The sequence below is a fragment of the Cynara cardunculus genome, unplaced genomic scaffold (assembly GCF_001531365.2).
Source record: "Cynara cardunculus var. scolymus isolate 2C unplaced genomic scaffold, CcrdV1 Un_Scaffold_1432, whole genome shotgun sequence".
Taxonomy (NCBI): Eukaryota; Viridiplantae; Streptophyta; class Magnoliopsida; order Asterales; family Asteraceae; genus Cynara; species Cynara cardunculus.
In genome coordinates, this window is record NW_020200765.1 from 68,461 (window position 1) to 89,320 (window position 20,860).

At 37.4% G+C, this 20,860-nt stretch overlaps 1 protein-coding gene across 1 annotated transcript in view; it reads left to right on the forward strand.

Moving 5' to 3' along the window:
• The first annotated feature begins 314 nt into the window (after nucleotides 1-314).
• LOC112502441 (187-kDa microtubule-associated protein AIR9) overlaps nucleotides 315-20,860 on the forward strand; it is a 47,844-nt gene continuing 27,298 nt past the window's right edge. Inside the window, exons 1-15 of the mRNA XM_025106347.1 lie at nucleotides 315-383; nucleotides 1,702-2,582; nucleotides 3,088-3,159; nucleotides 4,337-4,402; nucleotides 6,251-6,322; nucleotides 6,414-6,479; nucleotides 6,586-6,648; nucleotides 6,726-6,791; nucleotides 11,438-11,537; nucleotides 12,986-13,087; nucleotides 13,713-13,945; nucleotides 14,047-14,161; nucleotides 15,050-15,170; nucleotides 15,272-15,447; nucleotides 16,088-16,223. Of these exons, the coding sequence (XP_024962115.1) occupies nucleotides 1,758-2,582; nucleotides 3,088-3,159; nucleotides 4,337-4,402; nucleotides 6,251-6,322; nucleotides 6,414-6,479; nucleotides 6,586-6,648; nucleotides 6,726-6,791; nucleotides 11,438-11,537; nucleotides 12,986-13,087; nucleotides 13,713-13,945; nucleotides 14,047-14,161; nucleotides 15,050-15,170; nucleotides 15,272-15,447; nucleotides 16,088-16,223 (2,213 nt within the window). The 5' untranslated portion in view covers nucleotides 315-383; nucleotides 1,702-1,757. The remainder of the gene's footprint in view (nucleotides 384-1,701; nucleotides 2,583-3,087; nucleotides 3,160-4,336; nucleotides 4,403-6,250; nucleotides 6,323-6,413; nucleotides 6,480-6,585; nucleotides 6,649-6,725; nucleotides 6,792-11,437; nucleotides 11,538-12,985; nucleotides 13,088-13,712; nucleotides 13,946-14,046; nucleotides 14,162-15,049; nucleotides 15,171-15,271; nucleotides 15,448-16,087; nucleotides 16,224-20,860) is intronic.

Genomic DNA, 20,860 nt, shown 5'->3' on the forward strand with positions numbered 1-20,860 from the left:
AATACAATATCTTAATAATGAATAATTTGAAAATATATTGTTATAATAAGAAAAAATGAAGGTACAAAGTTATAAAAAGAAAAATTTATGAAAGAAAGTTGTTATTTCATACATTTTATTTCTTTTATAAAATAAGTATTTACGTATTTATTTTGTTATTAATTAAGGTGTGTATTATATGCCGCGCGCGAAAACAAAACTTATTGGAAATTTTGGGACTTTCCCCCGCCAGCCCACACATCGCCATCACTTTCCTCAATCAAACCCACCCATTCCGCTTTTTTAATCCTAAATTATTACCATAATCAAGCCCTAGTTTAGCTACTTCTAACAAATGTTGTAATCACTCTCTTCTGCTCCACCAGATCCCTTCTAACATCCAGGTATCCACCCACATTATTATTTTCCTCTTCTTTTAGGCTTCATTTTTGTCAAAGATTGTTTGTTTATGTTAATTGTTAGTCATAAGTGTTGGAAATTTTTCCTTTTTATGTATATGAATCGTGTTTTTACTTGCAATTTATGCTTTCACTGTCTCTTTAGGTGCGCAGGTATCAAACCCACATTATGCTTTTTTGTTTTTGATCGAGAATTAGCATGATTTTTGTCATGGATTGTTGTTTATGTTCGTTGTAGCGATAACAGGTTATGAGTTTTTACTTTTTATGTATATGGACTACTTTCAGTTTACGCTCCCACTTTCCCTTTTAGGCACGCAGGTACATTATTCTTTTCCTTTTTCGCTCAAGAATTAGCATTACTTTTCCTCGTTGATCATTGCTCGTGTTTCCTGCTGTAATAATTGTTACAGTTTGTTCAGATTTTATGTGTATAAATTGCGGTTTTACTTGCAATTCGTATTTCTATAGTCCCATTAGGTATGCAGGTGCAAACCCACATTTTACTTTGACTATTTTGCTCACGACTTAGCTTAGTTTATCTCAGATCGTTTTATTTATTTTTCTTCTTGTAAACAATTTTCTAATACTTTCTTTTTTAACTTCCCAGGTTCGGCAAATTTTGTTTAACTTGCAACTTATACAGTTATACTCCCACTGTCCCATATAAGTTGGCTTCTGTTTGATTTTAGTGAACCAAGCCTAGTAACGTACAACTTCTCATTTGCCTTTGCTTTTCTGTGTTCTATATCTTTTCATTTTTTTTGCATTGAGAACTTATTTCTTGTGGATCTTGTAATTAGAATGAAACTTATATAAAAACTGCAATACAACTTTGGGGTTTCCTTTGAACTAAGTGGTATAACGGATGCACTCTATTTGCTAAGCTGTGTGGAAAATTGTGAATCAGTACAGCAGACTGTTTATTCATCTTATGCTCAAGTTAAATGTTTATTTTCTCTTGATTGAACTTAAAATGAAACAACTTCAACACTTAATTTTTTAGAGGTACAAACATGTGGTCCATCACTGCTATGACATGCTTAGAGTTGACTCTTGATAATTATAGGAGAATGGCGTTTAGTTATTGTGACTTTTGACAGATGCCTATAAAGTTGATAATTACAGCCATTTATGGTTCAAGATTTCTTTACAAAGTTTCATAATCAAGGTCGGGTTTAGACTTGAAAAGTAACTTTCTAAATTCACAAAGTGAAGGACTTAAAAGTGTAGCCTTTCTCATGGAAAGGAGGGAGCATATCATCATCTGTCACCTGTTGTTCATTTTGTGTTTTCCTGACAGGCAGGCAATTGATTTTAGCTGATTGGTGGTGGAGAGTTTGTTAATTGAAGAGTGAAATGGAAAGGGGAGAGGGATCCTTAGACAAGGTCCTAACTTCCGAGACAAAGGCACAGTCTTCAGCTGAGAGTGTCAAAACAACAACAAAAACTGTTATTAAACCAACTGTTTCGTCGTCTTTGAAGGTCACTGGTTCTACTACTGGAACCACCCGAAAGAGGATAGAACCCAAGAGTGTTTCTAATGTGGCCAAATTGACTCCGAGGAAATCGACTATAGATCATGGAAATACTACTTCTAACGAGGCTCCAGCTATTAGAAGGAATAGCACTGGGACTTTACAGGAAAAGCAACAGCAAGTCCCAGTTAAGAAAATTATCAGCAGCGTTGGTTCAGCTGTTGGCAGGAAGACTAGTTCTTCAGTAACAACAGAGCCATTGAGGCGGTCTCTTCCTGAAGTCCGTAGGAGCTCACTACCTTCGCTAGCTAGCAAAGCTTCAGTTCGTGCAAGCTCCTCTGAGACTAAGAAGTCAGCTCCTACTTCTCCTGTTGTTAGAACTTCTAGAACCATGGGCAGTAATTCTGAAGCAAGCAAGGGACGCTCTAATGTTAAATCGTCTTCATTACTTTCTTCATCATCGAGAGTTCCTTCAACGTCCCTAGACAGCACCGGGAGCAGCACGGCAAGGAAGCCCATCTCAAAGCTTTCTTCTACATCCGCTCAATCATCTGCAGTTTCTAGTGGATCAAAATCTGGATCTCTATCGTCTTCCCGAGAAAAGATGTCTACTTCATCGAGCCAAAGAAAAGCAACAACTCCTGAAATCAGGGTCTCTCGTTTGATCATGCTTCCTCAAGTTGAGATCAAAGCTGGTGATGATGTGGTAAGCACTGTTTTTGGTCACTGCTAAGTGTAAGGCATACAAACAAGTAAACCTGTTTAATGTGGAGTCCACAATTTTTTAAAGCTAAAAATCATACTGAGCATGCCTGGGGACTGCTCATTTTCTTAACATCACAGAATCCTCTTTTTGTATCACTCTGATGATTCTATTTCAAGTATCGCACTTGTACCAATACTAATACAAGGAGTTGAGAATGCCTAATTGTTGGTCCATTCTATCTTTTGCTCCAATCCTCCTTCATTCTTCGTCTGGATTATTAATCGTCCCCTCCACCAACGATTGATTTACTTCTTTGTTTCTATTAGTTTGTGTAGCATTTCAGTTCCATAGAGACGAAAAACATCTTTGAATCCAAATGAAAAGTTACTTACTATTAGCCCAGTCCTATTAAGCCTACTAATCCTGCTGCCTATATTTTGTTAAAATTTCTATTATCATGCTCCACCTACTAATCCTTATTCTTTTCTTTCACTCACAATATCAGAGGTTGGATCTTAGGGGTCACAGGATTCGTACTTTGAAAGCTAGTGGGCTGAACTTGTCTCCTAATTTGGAGGTAAGCTGACCTGTACAGTATGATATGCTGGCTTTCTTTTGCATGCATCAGCTGCATAGTTAATATCTATTTGGTGCATAGAATAATATGATAATCTTTCATACTTCTGGTGTATTACACATTGAAGACTTTCTGTGACTTTAATATTAAAAACCATGCTGAAGAACTTGTCCTTTGAGAGTTCATCTATCAATTACATATCCAAGGTTGAATAGAGCAATGAGAGTCACAACATAATTGACCTGTATCATTCTTTGCTATATGAGACTTCTATAGGAGGTCGTCTTGCTTTCTACGTCATGATAGACATATGTTTCTTGCTCTTTTTTATGTTTCTGGACGATTTGAAGCACTTGAAGTGGGAAAGAATTTGCAGATTTGTGCTTAATATACATGGGACTGAGAAAAGGACGTAAATGGACTTACTGTTGCCTTATTTAAACACTGATGGAGTTTGTCATTGAATTTTACTTGCATTATCCTTTATTGAAGGCAGAATTCATGCTTCAACTCTTCAAGGTTCCTTCTCATCTTTCCTTGTAAGTTGCCTGTGCTTGTGGAATATCAGGGTCATGAATTGGTGATCACATAACTCTTCTTAGAGTTAAAAATTTTTGTGGGTGCCAACTGATTAGGTGATGGGGTATGTGACTGTTGATGGTTTGCTCTTCTGCGCGGAAGCTTGATTGCGAGAATATCATGACAGATGAGTTCTGCATTCTGCCGTTACGAAGCATAAATAGTACAGAGGGTACAGGAAGTGGATGGGTGTAATATCTTTCCCTGTGATTGATAGAGATCTTCAAAGTTATAGCTTGTTTAAGCTCAAAGGATGAAGATCATTGAACTTATAGCTGAATTGGGTACGATTGACCCAAGAATCCAAGATCATCAAATTTGTAGCTTGATTGAACTTGTTTTAATGATTATGATCACACATCTTGGCCTTTTATATGGTGTTATGGCAAGCAATGCCATTCTTGTATGCCTTATGCGGCAGATTGCCAATTGTTTGTCTTTTTCTGAAATTCTGTTGGTGATTGATGGGTATATTTTTCTTCATATAGATTTTGGATAATCTTCTATACCAGCTTGTTCTTTCTACTCATAGACTGAAAAATAAATCGCTGCTTTCTGCATTTATCAGAGCCGCCTTTGACTGATTCTTTTGTGGCAGTTCGTTTATCTCAGAGACAACCTGCTATCTTCATTAGAAGGCATTGACATACTGAAGCGGGTGAAGGTTTGTATAATTTTCTTTTGCCTCTTCTACCAGACAATTACGTTTGACTTTTTAAGTAACTCTTAATCAATTCCTCTATATGATTTTCAGTTTTATATATTTGACATAAGTATTCGAAGCTTCATTTTGATGAAAAATCTCCAATCCAAGTTACCTAATGTCAGTAGAAGTTGCACATGAAGCCGTGTTTACTTTTGTTTCTTCATGCATAAAAGGCTCTCCTTCAACTTCTTTAGGAAATGCTAAATGGAGACCATCTAAACACGTCCTTTGATTTTTCACAAGTACCCTAATTAGGTTTCTTAATCTTCCCTTCTATTTTCTACCCCTTCTTTATTGTTGCAAGAACTACAAACATGTTATTTGATTTTTTTCCCCTCAATCTGCAGGTTTTATTCTTTCAATTCTCTTTCATGCTATTGATTCTTAGATCGAAAATCATTCCCCGACTTAGTTCTTCTGTTGTTACCACCCACTGAAAACCGTTAATCAAAGGGTAAAACAAGAACTCATAAAATTTAAGTGCTCTATCATTTCTAAGTTTCTTTTAAACCTAATGTTTGGTTTAAAAATCAAGAACAAAAAAAATGCCAAAACCTGTCCTATCTCATTCCATTCCACCCTGCCCAGCCCTTTCTCTCTCGTCTTCCCCTCTGCTCTCCATAACTGCATACCACCCACAACCACTGCTTATAAAGACCATCGGAATCATCATATCACCTTGCAATCCACAAGCTCAATATCTAATTTTTTCTAACTTACCTAATGAATTCAAAACACATATTTGCTTTGTCATATGAAACTAAAGTAATATTAGGGAGGGGGCCTCACTTGATATGGTTGCTTGATTGGGGAATTTGTGGTTAGTTTGTAAAAAATATCTGTGTATATAGGTGTTTCATAACGTACCATAGCTAGATCTGACAAGTAGATCTTGCATTGCTGTTATATGCATCATGTGACTTTGTTTAAAATCTCATCATCTTTGCTACTCATGTTCTCGAAATGGTTTAAGAAAGAACTTATTTCTTTCTTCTTGAAAGAACATACAGTGATGGAAGAACAAAATCATTAGTTTTTATTGGAAAGAAATCAAAATCATTTCTCAAACAACAAGAAGTTTGTTTTTCACAATTAAAATTAATTAATTTAAAAATTAAATGAAAACCGACTAGTCAGTGAAATATCTTCGTGATATGCTCGTTAATTTGTGTGAAGAGAGCCCATATTCCAACAATATTAGGCCATTTTTTTTAATGAATTGAAGCATAATTCAAAGTTAGAACTTCCCTCTCTTTGCCTCGGTCAAATGAATAATGGTTGAGGCTGGGGTTCTGGGTACGGAAGAAGATTTGTTGTGGGGAGTGGAAGTTTCAGTAAAGAACTCAGTGGGGAGGGATGGTTATGCTTTATTTCTATTTTTTGAATATTGATTGAGTTCTAAAAGAAGAAGTAAAAACTACAGAAATTGATTATTTGCTTTTTACCAATTGCAACCAGTTATTAGAGGTAAAGCTAGGAAAGAACAATTTGGAGAATAATTCTTCTTTGAGGGAGTGCTAGTGTCATATAATTATTTAAAAGATGGCATATGCAGAATGAGCAATAGTTGAGAGATGATTTTGGAGCCCACTCTAAAAATCGCCGCTCTAAGGCAAATTATATCCTTATGGTTATATTCTCTTACACTATTATTTTTCCATATCATCTAAGCTGGGAACAATTGTTTTTGGTGCATTGAGATTGTCACTATGACTCTACCTTTCTAAAGCAATAGAGAAACCAACTAATGCTGTTGTCTAGGGATTCTCTCAGGCTTGGTTAATGACTAATGTGGCCTATTTGTAGGTTCTTGATTTGAGCTTTAATGATTTTAAAGGGCCTGGATTCGAACCACTTGAAGCCTGCAAAGCCTTGCAGGTTATTGCCTCACTTTGTATCATCTCTTAAATGGCCATGACTAGTGAACTGTTTTAACCAGCAATAGATTTTTCCTTTTCGATTCTTGTAGCAACTCTACCTTGCTGGGAATCAAATCACATCACTGACGACACTTCCTGCACTTCCAAATTTGGAGGTAAAACGTTTGGTTCATGCTCTTATTAAATCCATGTGTGAGAGCTAGCAACAGTTTTGCTTTGTCAACATTTCATGTAGCCTACACATTTATTTCTTGTTTCCAGTTCCTCTCTGTTGCACAGAATAAGTTAAAGTCTCTTTCAATGGCAAGTCAGCCACGGCTACAGGTTTCTTTTATCCTCTGATTCATTTTTTGTATGTGGCTTTGCTCTATGCGATCCTTTGACCTCTTGGTTCTTTACAGGTATTAGCTGCCAGCAAGAATAAAGTATCAACACTAAAGGGTTTTCCTTGTTTACCATCACTTGAGGCAAGTTTACTTTTATATTTTGCCATGTTAATTAAAATCGTTGAGGTCCATTTGGCCGACCTCATTTGAGGTCATTGCTTTATCTACTTACGCCTTGTTTGTTGTCATTCTTAACAAGAATATCATAGTTGTCAATACCTTACTGCGTCCTAAGATCATAGATGATCTCTTCTACTTGAGAAATATAAGACTGGGTGTTGATAGTCATATTGATCCGTGCTTTGGAGCATCCAATGTTTGATGTTCGTGGATTGTAAACCTACAAAATTTTGCACCCACCTTAATAATGTTGCAACATTTTCTATCATAATCTTGGAGTCAATGAACTAAGCTTCCTTTCCTGGACTTCTGTTCTCTCTCTTGTTTTGGGATTTGAGAAATGTTAGGGAGTTGTCCTCACAGAATGCTAATAATACAAGGATCAGATTTCCTTGGTGTGAAGCACAAGTGTATGTGTGGTACTAAAGCTGGGATATGCTAGAGAAGACGAGATCCTGACAGAATGGTCGAAATTTTATCCCTTATTTTGTCCAAGGATAAGTACATGGTTGATATAATTGTATATTATATTGAGGATGATTAGTTTATGTCACCCCGCTAAAGCGGAAACACGAGACATGACAGCGTAGGGTTTCTTAGCATGAGGCAATATACAACACTAACCACAACATTTCATAAAGTAGGGTACATAAATACAAAGTCATAACTTAAATTGTTTCAAAATAACGATAGATATAAAAAAAATTAACAAAAGAAGTTTTAAGCTCTTGATGTTGATGTCGTCACACAATATGCACCCTACATGCCTTCACTTACTTATTAGTACCTGAAAAACATGATAAAAAGAAAAGGGGTCAACTACAAAGAGTTGGTGAGTTCACAGGTTTTTGTATGCACTAAAAGTAAATTTTTATGCAGAAATTCGTGGTTGTGAATTGTTTATTCACACGAAGTTTTAGTAATTGATTGTTCGAGTACTTGCACGAGGTATAACGTATACTATGATGCCATAACATTGAGCCACTACCAAACCTTCTGACGAATCAACGCCCCTTATATTTCTCACGTCCTACCTCAGCGGTGAAATAATTTCACATGTGTAAGACCCTTGTTGTTATTGGTAAAGTGCACTTCTAACTCGTCAGTTAAAAGAGGGTTGTCAAACCAAATAGCGCTACCCACAAATACCATCGGCTCGTAATGAGTTAATAGGTTGTGTCTAACTAATGGGGACTTTTCATTTAAAACTCAAGCACATCAAAAAGTATACGTACCATAGTGCACAAACAATTAAATTCAAGGTTTAACATTTCATGGCATAAATCAATCAGTTGCAATTCAATATCATGCTTTTCCCCAAATTGTAACAAAATAGTAAAATGGGGCGGTGATTCAAGAGTTGTCGCACGGTTGCACAATTGCCCGGTTCTAGGTCCTTCCTATGGAAGTGAAACACACTATCAGATTTGGGTCCAACTCTTAGGGCTAAAATATTGCTTAGCTCATCATATTTTATAAAATGCCTTAAGTGATACTTACTAGGTTTAAATATTAATTTGCGATGATGATTACATGCAAATTTTGTTGATTTATATGCTGCTTTAACAAAATCTATAACTTATGTGTATTTTATTCTTTAATAATCCCAAAAAATCTATATTTTTCTTGAATTAGAGTTTTCACTTTTTTGTTGGCTGAAAATTTAAATTCACTTATGGTCATAATTAAGTATTTTCTCGAATTATTTAATCAACCAACTTTTTATATATTTTAATTTAATGTCTTAGGAAACTTTTGACATAAATAGCACCATTTTTAGAGGTGGTTAGGTATTTTAATCATTATACTTAAGTTTAAGTGTCACAGTCATCAAGGCAGCCAAACCGAGGATTAGGGTTACTGCCAGGAAGAGTGTTCCTCTACCCAGAAGGGTGACTTTCACAGACCCACCGAGGACTGAGGGTGAGTCATCCCGACAGTGGGCGTAGAACGGGGTGTGATAGATTTGGTATCAGAGCATAACCTATGCTTAAGTGTTTGGAATGCTTCTTCTTGTTTCTCTCCCCAAATAAACTTCTTATCCTTTTGGGTTAATGCCGTTAGTGGTTGCATAATTTTTGAGAAATTCGCAATGGATCGCCGATACTAAACCGAGAAATCGACGAATTTCTGTCGGGGTGTTCGGGGCTTCCCACTTCTTGATGGCCTCAACTTTTGCCGGATCTACATGAATTCCCTTCTTATTAACCACGTGGCCAAGAAATTGTACCTCACAAATCCAGAATTCCCATTTGGAGAACTTTGCATACAATTTCCGGTCCCTGAGCAGTTCTAATATCAACTTTAGATGCCGTTCATGATCCTCCCTGCTTCGCGAATAAATTAGTATATCATCTATGAACACGATCACGAACTTATCCAAGTACGGTCTACAAACCCTGTTCATTAAGTCCATGTTCATTCCATGAAGACAGTTGCCGCGTTTGTTAGCCCGAAAGGCATAACCAGGAACTTGTAATGGCCGTAACGAGTCCTAAACCTTGAGAATATCTTCCTTACCGACCCTTATTTGATGATATCCAGATCGAATATCAATTTTCGAAAAGTAAGTAGCACCTCGGAGTTGGTCGAACAGGTCGTCGATTCGAGGAAGACGGTATCGGTTTTTGATGGTTAACTTATTGAGTTCTCTATAATCGATGCACATTCGTAAGGATCCATCTTTCTTTTTAACGAAAAGAACTGAGGCTTCCTATGGTGAAGAGCTAGGTCTTATAAATCCTTTGTCGAGCATCTCCTGGAGTTGTCTTGACAACTCCTGCATTTTCGATGGGGCCAATCGATACGGTGATTTAGCCAGAGGTGCAACTCCAGGAATTAAGTCGATGTGGAATTCGACTTGTCTTGACGGGGCTAGTTCTGGTAGCTCATCCGGAAACACCTCGGGAAATTCCTGAACTATAGGAAAATCCTGAATGTGTTTCTCTTCAATTTTCTTATCTACAACGTCACCATCTTAAAATTCTTTCCGGACTTCTCTCCATGTACGACGAGTGTTTCACCTTTTGGCAGTGGAATTCGGATGATCTTTTCGGAACAACATATTTCAGCTCGATTTTTGGATAGCCAATCCATGCCCACGACTAAGTCAAAGCTTCCTAACTCAATTGAAATAAGGTCTATACTAAAGTCCTTGTTAGTCGAGGATTTCCTGTAGTTTGGGAATTTCCCGAGGTGTTTCCGGATGAGCTACCACAACTAGCCCTGTCAAGACAAGTCGAATTCCACATCGACTTAATTTTTGGAGCTGCACCTCTGGCTAAATCACCGTATCGGTTGGCCCCATCGAAAATGCAGGAGTTGTCAAGACAACTCTAGGAGATGCTCGACAAAGGATTTATAAGACCTAGCTCTTCACCATGGGGAGCCCCAGTTCTTTTCGTTAAAAAGAAAGATGGATCCTTACGAATGTGCATCCATTATAGAGAACTCAATAAGTTAACCATAAAAAACCGATACCGTCTTTCTCGAATCGACGACCTGTTCGACCAACTCCAAGGTGCTACTTACTTTTTGAAAATTGATCTTTGATATGGATATCATCAAATGAGGGTCCGTGAGGAGGATATTCCCAAGACGACGTTTAGGACTCGTTACGGCCATTACGAGTTCTTGGTTATGCCTTTCGGGCTAACAAACGCGGCAACTGTCTTCATGGACTTAATGAACTGGGTTTGTAGACCGTACTTGGATAAGTTCGTGATCGTGTTTATAGATGATATACTAATTTATTCGCGAAGCAGGGAGGATCATGAACGACATCTAAAGTTGATGTTAGAACTGCTCAGGGACCAAAAGTTGTATGCGAAGTTCTCCAAATGGGAATTCTGGATTCGTGAGGTACAATTTCTTGGCCACGTGGTTAATAAGAAGGGAATTCATGTAGATTCGGCAAAAGTTGAGGCCATCAAGAAGTGGGAAACCCCGAAGACCCCGACAGAAATCCGTTAATTTCTCGGTTTAGCAGGCTATTATTGGCGATTCATTGCGAATTTCTCAAAAATTGCGCAACCACTAACGGCATTAACCCAAAAGGATAAGAAGTTTATTTGGGGAGAGAAACAAGAAGAAGAATTCCAAACACTTAAGCATAGTTTATGTAATGCACCAATTCTGGCATTGCCAGAAGGCTCGGAGAATTTCGTAGTCTACTGCGATGCATCACACCAAGGTTTGGGGTGTGACAGTCTACTTATTAAATACATGGTTATTTGTGATAATATTGTTGAAGGTTTAATTGCTTGCATGTATGATGACATGTGCAACACCATAGGCTTAAGTAGAATGTTCAGATTGACGGGCTGAAAAACAAAAAACACATACACAAAATGAAAAGAAGGCAAAGAGAAGGTTCAACAATAAACACTTGAGCAACCCTGTTAAGAATTAGGTAAATGGAGTAAACTTTCCTTTTTTAAAAGCTTACTTTTTGTGAAATATGTGGATGTAAGAGACACATGGTGTAAATTCTTTGACTTCATGTTAGAATGACCATCTTTTTTTAGTTTTTAAGCTAATTAAGAACATCTTCACACAAAAATGCTTGAAGGCTTAACTGATATACCTACTATTGCTATATCCTGCAGCATTTACGCTTAGAGGAGAATCCTATACTTGAGATGGCACATATCGAAGCGGCTTCTGTTTTGCTTGTTGGTCCAACCCTGAAGAAGTTCAACGATAGAGGTATGTGATGATCTATTTGATATGAGACCTGAATGCTTTCAGCTAGGTTAATCTGGAAAACCATTCTGCTCCTTAAAGTAAGAATAATTCTGAAAAGATAAAAGGCTTGACAATATTGTCTTCTCCTTGTCGTTGTGAAACACAACACTCATTGTGGAGGTATGGAGCATTGCTTCTGATTAAATTGTTCTTTACACATTTAATTTTAGCACCCTTTTATCATCATCAGTATATTTAACTAGTGTGCCTTTTCATTTTGAAACATCACACTTCTTCCATTCCATTCAACATGTAACTTTTATATCTTGGCATGCATCTTATATAGAGATTCTAATTCATCAAATTAGAAGTTATTTGATTTTTTTATTTGCATACTTCTAGTCATTGTAAGGTTATGCCTAGATGGCCTTTAATGCGTGAATCACATGAGACAGGATATTGACTGAAGAAAGGTGCAAGTCAATCTTATGGGTCATTATTAATGACTCAAATTATAGTCTTCTTTAATTTTGGCATTAGGGTAAGATGTCCAGGTCAAAACACACATCCTACTCTGCTCCTTTGCTTGTAGTCAGATTGCATCCACAGCCAGACATCTGATTTTTCTATTTCAAATCATGTTAAATGAAAGTCTAGGGTTTTTTTATTGTTGATTCTGATTCTCATTCCAATCTTATTAACTGAAATTGTGCACAACCTCATAATTTTTATCGTAGTTAAAATTGTATTTCCAACCCGTTGTTTTTTATATATATTATATTTTATTATTTGAAAGAAGTAATATATTCAACCTGCAGCATATTTACTGTATTAGTCAGTATTACTCCAATTTTTATATTTGTTAGCATAGATTGTATTCTTAAAATCATTGTAACATACAATCATGTACATATCTCTTTGTTCAATTGCTTCATATTTGTAATTAGTATTTACCATTTAGTCAATTTTGCATTATGTAAATTTCACTTGAAATATGTAATCTTTGTGCCATTATTTGAACATTGCTGAAGGTTAAAACTTAATTTTACTACTTGTTTAGTTTTTACTTCTTGATTATTTGTGGATGTGTATATATTTATATATTCAAACATGCATATGCTTACATACACAGAGGGAGGGAGATTTTTTTGCCACTCATGCAATTACTTAATTGATGTTCTTGGTTTGGCTTGTGTCTTTGTCCCAGACGACCTCTGCACCTCGTGTCTTAAGTAACATTGCTCTAAATTTGTAATAACGTTTTTCTCAAAGTTTATTTCAATTTTCTTAATTAGATGGACCGTAAAGCTCCTAAGATTGCATGCCAAAATGTCTAGGACGAAAGGAGTATCATTTTAGCTGTCAAATTCAGCTTAATATGGCATCACATGTCTTATACTTTTCTTTTTGGTATTTGAAGTTTCTATCAGTTGCCCCCTAACGTGCATGTTCAATGGAAATTCTGCTAGATCTTTCTCCTAAAGAGATTGCATTCGCAAAACATTATCCTGCACATACAGCAGTTTGCATTGCAGGAGGTTGGGAGTTTTGCCGCTCAGAACAAGCTGTAGGTGAGCTTTATGGGGTTTCTTTTGTTGCTTGTATAATACTTGATGAAGAAACTATTTGGAGCATCCTTTATAGAAACAGTGCTTGTGTTCTATTCAATCATGATGGATTTAGTATAATAGATTAAACCATCTGGGGTAATAGGAGAAAGAAAAGATGTAGTATTGAGTGGGATAAAAGGAAATGGTTCTCTTCTGTGCTGTTTAGAAACTACGTCTACCATGTCCTTAATTTTGAATGAAACAAATTATGGTCCGACAGAGTTGCTTAATATTATAACTATGGATATCAATGAATTAACTAACTAAACCTATAGCCTATACTAATAAGCCAGTTCCAATGATAGGAAGCATAAACCTTTAAGAATTTAACAGAGTTAACTGACTGACAATCAATGCAGTGTTTGCATTGATGAAATGTTCAAGCTCCTTTTGCCCTTTGGAAATCAAATTATTTTATGGCAACTAAATTGCCTCAAACAGTTGAATTTTTCGAAGACGACATTTTTGTTTTCCAATTAATCAACATTCATATTGTTCTTATATGACTACTATTTGATCAGTGTATTTTGAGTAATCAAAAACGAAATTGGCCTAAAACTCAGTGACCTGTTTATTCATTGAACAGAGTCAACTTTTCATTTTCTTGTTGAGCAATGGAATGATCATTTCCCTCCTGGTTACATGCTCATGGAAGCCTCAGTTGATCAACCATTTGAAGAAGATGCCTGTTGCTGCCACTTTCTCTTTACCAAAGATAAAATCAGAAATGATGAATCAGAATTAGTTTTGAATTATCAGTGGTTCATTGGAGGCACAACACTTTCAAACTTCACCATGATTCCAGATGCTATTGCAGAGGTAAAGAGTGTGCTTCTGGTTGTTGGTATTGAGTTATTGCTTTTAATTGATAGATGTTTCTGTGTAATTGCATTTCATCTTGTGAACTGTTTATTGTCAAGGTGTACTGGCCAAAACATGATGATGTGGGAAAGATTTTGAAGGTGGAGTGTACTCCTGTACTGGGAGATTCTAGATATCCCCCTATTTTTGCTATATCTTCACCAGTTTTCCGAGGTACATATTCCTGACGTATGAAAAATATAATGGAAGTATTTTTTACTTCCGTAAGTGATGTAGTTATGGAGTTCCATTCTGTTTAATTATAAAAAAATACGCAAGGGAGAATTATTGGGATTAGCTCTATGTTTTTTTAACCATCTTAACATTAAAATAAGGATGAATTTATACAGCCTTACAAAGAGTGCTCCTGAATCTAGGTTTAAACCACAATTTTGTCATCTGAACTTTTGAGCTTCAGTACCAGTGAAGGTTTGAGATCTTCGGGTTTTCTATACAAAAATCTAAGAACACCTGTTTATTGTTTACAAAAACGCCATCCAAGCTTGGGTCCTTTGAAGCTATAAATACCAAAATAACCTTCAAAATTACAACATGTCTCATTGCTAGCAACACACTCTAATAGTAAACTTTTGTGCTTTGGTTTATGGGCATGGCTGATTTCTCAGTTCTCACATTAACTTATGTAGCTCATTTGTTTTGCATTTCTGTAGCTTTAAAGTTTCTATTTGCTTTTCTATTTGTTTTTGTGTTACTTTATCAAAATTCATTGAAAGTGGTTGTGATAAATAAAGTTGTGCTTCTGTGGAGTCTTCTGTTTGTTAAATAGGAAAGAATTGAAAAAAAACAAAAAATGGAGAATACACGATAAACCGTGCACTTTAGTTTTGTATGCACAAGTTCAGTCATATATGTTGTTGCATTTCTTCTTTATTTGTTCTCCTATTTGAGCTTGCAAGGATAAGATATACCTGTACCTACAAGTACATTTTTGTTCAGGTTCTTATTCTTACTCCACTTTCTCTAATGGAATACTCTGGCTGGTGGTATGTATCTCCCAAATTGTGCCATTCTGTTAATATCTAGTTTCAACCTTTTGCATAGGAACTGGATGCCCGAAAGTTTTGAAGCTTGATGTGCGTGGAGAACTTGTGGAAGGAAACATAATTACAGGCTACCCGGAGGTTGCATGGTGTGGCGGAACCCCAGCAAAAGGCATTTCTAGGTGAGCCTTTTTCATAGACGTTAGTTTGACTTACAGTATCAGGCAGTGCAGTTGTTTCCTTGCTTTTTTTAACAGAAGCCTTAACACTTCTTACTTAGCAGTTGGTTAAGGAGAAGATGGAATAGTAGTCCAGTGGTGATTGCTGGTGCAGAAAATGAGGAATATCAATTGACTCTAGATGACATTGATTCATGTCTGGTTTATATGTACACTCCTGTAACAGAAGAAGGAACCAAAGGAGAACCTCAATATGCAATCACAGATTACATAAAACCTGGTTGGTTCTTTATGATTTAATGTCTATATACTTGTTAGATGTAGACATGTAGTAGTTTTATGTTTCTTTATGTATTGAAAGGTGCTTCATCAAGTATTAACTACTATATAACCCTAAAGTTATTAGATGGTATTATTAATGCCCAGGCTCTAGAACCATACAAATACAAGCCCCTAAACTAGCTGCCAGAAACATCATCTCCAAGAGTTGATAGGTTCTGTTTACTCTCTGCCTGGAAAAAAGATACCGTGTTTCTATGAATTCTTCAGTTACATTTTGATTTAGAGGAGAAATTGTGTGGGATTTACGTAGTGCAAATCTGAGTCATTTTACATTTAAGAGGGCTATGGCTTTGATCCTGTTTTTATTTTACGTCAATTTCTGAGTCCATTAGATTTATTTTATTTTATTCCCATCCATCTTATTTTTCATACTCTCATTTTATTTGTTTCTCCATCTTATATGCTCTACTTCAATTGTTTGTGTTATAATTATCATGAAACAATTCAGAGAATCATATACTTATGATCTGCCTCAAATGTTCATCTTCATATAACTTTTCCATTATATGCATTTTCATTTGCTCACTGAAGAATAACCTCAATGGTACTCGAGTCCTAAACTGTTTTCTTATTGACAGCTCCTCCATCAGTTAACAACTTGCAAATAATCGGAGACATTGTAGAAGGAAATACTGTTAGCGGGGTTGGTGTGTACTTCGGGGGAAAAGAAGGACCAAGCAAATTTGAATGGTTGCGTGAGAATATAGATACGGGGTTTGTACCCTTCTTTTTAACTATGTTAATTTGCTCCAGTAGAATACCAGAACATGGTCATACTCATTTTGCTGCTAATGAGGACCTTTATAAATCTATCACAGCTAGTTTTCTTTTTTTGCTATATCAAGATGATGCAATTGGGTAGTGAATTTGGTCTGTTCCAAATGGCTCTTTACGTTGATTCCATGAAAAAAGGGGGTTGAGGGTCTGATATGCATGCAACCTGATATAAATTATGGCACAAGTTGCTGTACCATTCTCTTGCAAACTTGGTGATGATAACAGAGCTTGCCTTGAGGACCAACTACCAAGTTTTGGCTTGTTATCTAGCTAGTGGCCAACATACCAAGGTAGATATGATGAGGCCAAGAACAAACAAGATAAATTAAAGTATGCACTGGCGTATAGGTATCTTAGTCTGTCCACACCTATAGTCCCAGTTACAAAAATCATCAATGGATTCTCATTAGATCATCACTTGTATATACATGTGCATGTTTGCTTATGTATGTATCTTAAATGTTTTATATTATCATAGTCTACTTGTAACATGAATTTTGAAATGCACGGATTTTAAATGCACTTACAGTTGTTAAATAGGAGGAGCTAAGCTGTCATGTTTGGTTTCTATCAGGCCTACACAGTCATCCAACACCCCATCCTTTCCCAAATGGAAGGCTTTGTCAAGCCTTTTTTCTTGCTCGAGTAAATACCCGACGTCTGTCTTCAGGTTTGAACATCCTTTGCTCCTGGTCTAATGATAAAACAACCTCATGATAACTTGAGAGCAAAGTAGTTACCGTTGAGGCCAAATCTCTCTTGGCCAGATCCTCTGGCATATCCAACTATCAACCCTTAAATAAAAGATGGATGTTGAGTACATCAAAGAGCATCATAGAGAGTTATCAGTACAACGCACTGATAGACTTCAGAGTATAAAGACATATTCAAGAAGGAAAGAGAGGAGGGCAGATTAATAAGATAAAGATAAAACAAGTCTTGGATAAGTCATAAGTCCTCAAGTTTACATATAACTATCTTATGTTTATTTTAATTGTTCTATTTGTTTTTCTTTAGGATCCGTTTTATCCGTTTTGTATGAAGCTATAGTATTCTCAAAACTCGATTTACGATCGGGTTATCATCAAATCCGAGTGATAGGCCCGGATATTGAAAAGACGGCTTTTCGTACCCATTCGGGTCATTACGAGTTTAAGGTTATGCCTTTCGGCTTAACCAATGCTCCTTCCACGTTTCAGGATGTTATGAACGATTTATTTCGTCTTTATTTACGACGTTTTATACTTGTGTTCTTTGATGACATTTTAATCTACAACTCAAGTATGGAGCAACACAAGTCTCACCTAGAACAGACCTTGAAATTATTGCATGACAACCGATTCTTTGCCAAATTATCGAAATGTTGTTTTGGGCAAGGACAAGTATTTCTGGGACATGTAATCAGCTCGGAAGGAGTTAGTGTGGAGGAAGAAAAGATTTCAGCAGTAAAGTCGTGGCCCATTCCATCAACAGTAAAAGAGGTGAGAGGTTTCCTTGGGTTAACAGGCTATTATAGGCGTTTTGTCCGAAATTATGGACTTATAGCCCGACCACTTACTGCATTGACCAAGAAGGACGAGTTTCTTTGGTCGGAGGCAGCCCTTAAGGCCTTTAATGACCTGAAACAGGCGCTGCTGACTACACCTGTTTTGAGGTTACCAGATTTCTCTAACCCTTTTGTTATAGAGTGTGACGCATCATCAGATGGGATCGGGGCGATACTATCACAAGAGGACCATCCCGTGGCTTATTTCAGTAAAGGATTCTCCCCATCTAACCGCTTTAAATCGGCTTACGACAGGGAGCTGTTGGCATTAGTTCTCGCGGTCCAAAAATGGAGCCATTACTTGCTTGGCCGACATTTTCTCATTCGCACCGATCACTATACCCTTAAATTCTTATTAGAACAACGCATCACCACTACAGAGCAGCAAAGGCTTTTGCTAAAACTCATGCCTTATGATTTTTCAATTGTTCATAAGGTTGGGAAAGAGAACATGGGGGCATATGCCCTGTTTCGCCGACCCCACTCGGGAGAATTATTAACCCTTATTATCCCCTTTTGTATTGAGGTAGCTGATATCAAGGCAGGGTTGCAAACTGATTCATTTACCAGCGATCTGATCAAGAAGTTGCAAACAGGTCCTTCCTCCGTCCCTGATTTCTCGCTGGTGGATCAGCTTTTGTTTCATCATGGACGGATGGTGATTCCGGAGGTACACAATATCAAACTCAAGCTGTTACAACAAGCACATGACACTCCAATCGGTGGTCATGGAGGTTTTTTAAAAACCTACAACAGACTCTCTTCTCGTTACTATTGGCCAAAGATGAAACAGGATGTCAGGGAGTTTGTCTAGCAATGTATAATCTGTCAGCAACAAAAGTATCAGACGTTGGCTCCTGCAGGATTACTGTAGCCCCTACCCATTCCCAATCAGATTTGGGAAGATGTTTCCATGGACTTTATCGTTGGATTACCACCATCTAGTCRTTTTGATACTATTTTAGTTGTAGTGGACCGTTTAAGCAAATATGCTCACTTCATTTGCTTATCCCATCCCTATACGGCTAAAGAAGCAGCAACGGTTTTTTGTAGGGAAATAGTCAGGTTGCATGGCTTTCCCCGATCCATTGTGTCTGATCGAGATGTGGTCTTCCTCAGCAACTTTTGGCAAGAATTGTTCCGATTAAGTCAGACAAAACAAAAGCTGAGCACAAGTTACCACCCTCAAACGGATGGTCAAACCGAAGTTCTGAATCGCTGCCTAGAACCTTACTTACGTTGCTTTGCTAGTGAACAACCAACCAAACGGAGTACGTACTTACCTTGGGCCGAATACTCATATAACACGGGGTACCACACGGCCACTGGCACAACACCATTCTCTGTTGTGTATGGTCGAGAACCCCCTTCGTTGTTCCCCTATGCGGCGGGCGAAACAAAAAACGCAGAGCTGAAACAACAGTTAGTTGATCGGGATGATATGATAAAGCTTCTTCGCCAAATCCTCCAAAAGGCCCAAGACAGAATGAGAAACCAAGCAAATCAGAAGCGACGGGAACTCACGTTTCAGGTCGGTGATTATGTCTTCTTGAAGATTCAACCGTATCGCCAAAAGACTTTGGCTAAACGTCGTTATGAGAAGCTGTCTCCAAGGTTTTTTGGACCATATCGTGTTAAAAGAGCAGTGGGTCCAATTGCTTATGAGCTGGAGTTACCACCCGAAGCTAGAATCCACCCGGTATTTCACATTTCGATGCTTAAACTTGCCCATGGCTCTTTTTCTTCGGTACCAGATATCCCATTACCCATCACTAAAGACTGGGAAATTGATGTACAACCTAACTCGGTCATCACTCATCGATGGGTCTATGAAGCTGGCCAACTGGTCCTCGAATTGTTGATTTCATGGTGTAATCGGCCTGAAGAAGAGGCAACATGGGAAACCTATGATCTAATGGCTGAGCAATTTCCTACATTCCATCTTGAGGACAAGACGTTTTACCGGAAGGGAAGTAATGATAAAGATCCACCATTGAAAGTGTACTCAAGAAAGAAAGATCGAGTCACAACTGCAAAAATGGGACAACTGTATTCTATCTTTGGAAACCGGCTGAATCCTCTCGGTCAAATCACTGGATGATTTTAGGCAATCAATTTAATTAATGATGGATGATTTTAGGCAATCAATTTAATTAATGATCAAATCACTGGATGATTGGGTGTAGAATCCTTGCCTTAATCTCTACCCATAATTCTAGTATTTGATTAGTATAAATTAGTGGCTAGTTTTTGATGATAGGCATTGAGAATTACCTTTCAATTTCCTTGTTCTTGTAATCGGAGACCGTGCCCCTCTCGGATCGGGCCACTATCCTTTATTTCTAATAAGATTCAGCCTATTTTCATCTTCATCAATTCTATATCTATCACCATTGTATTTGCTGTAACAAAGTGGCGACCGTACTTGATCGGAAGGAAGTTCGTTGTAAGGACAGACCAACAAAGCTTGAAGTTTTTATTGGAGCAAATGTTAAAAGACAAAGATGATGCGATTGATTTGCTACGGATGTTCTTAATGCAAGCACAACACAAAATGAAACAACAAGCTGATGGGCATAGGAAGGAGGTAAATTTTGACATTGGAGATACGGTTTTCTTGAAGCTTAGGCCTTACCGACAGAAATCTTTAAGGAAAAGCAACAACCAAAACCCGTCTATGCGTGTTTAAGGACCATTTAAAGTTGTAGGCAAGGTGGGAAGGGTGGCTTATCCCTCGGAATTGCCAGCATCTACACGACTCCGTCCAGTGTTTCATGTCTCTCAGTTGAGGAGAGCAATCGGACAGTGCGCCTTGTCAACCATATTGCCGAATCAATTGAATGACGATATGGAAATGATAGTAGAACCGGAAGATGTCCTACAAGTACGGACAACACAAGATGGAAGACAAAAGGCATTAATCAAATGGAAGGATTTACCTGTGTTTGAAGCCTCCTGGGAAGATTGTGAAGTGTTGAAGATGCAATTTCCTTCTTTTCATCTTGAGGACAAGATGCAAGTTTTACCC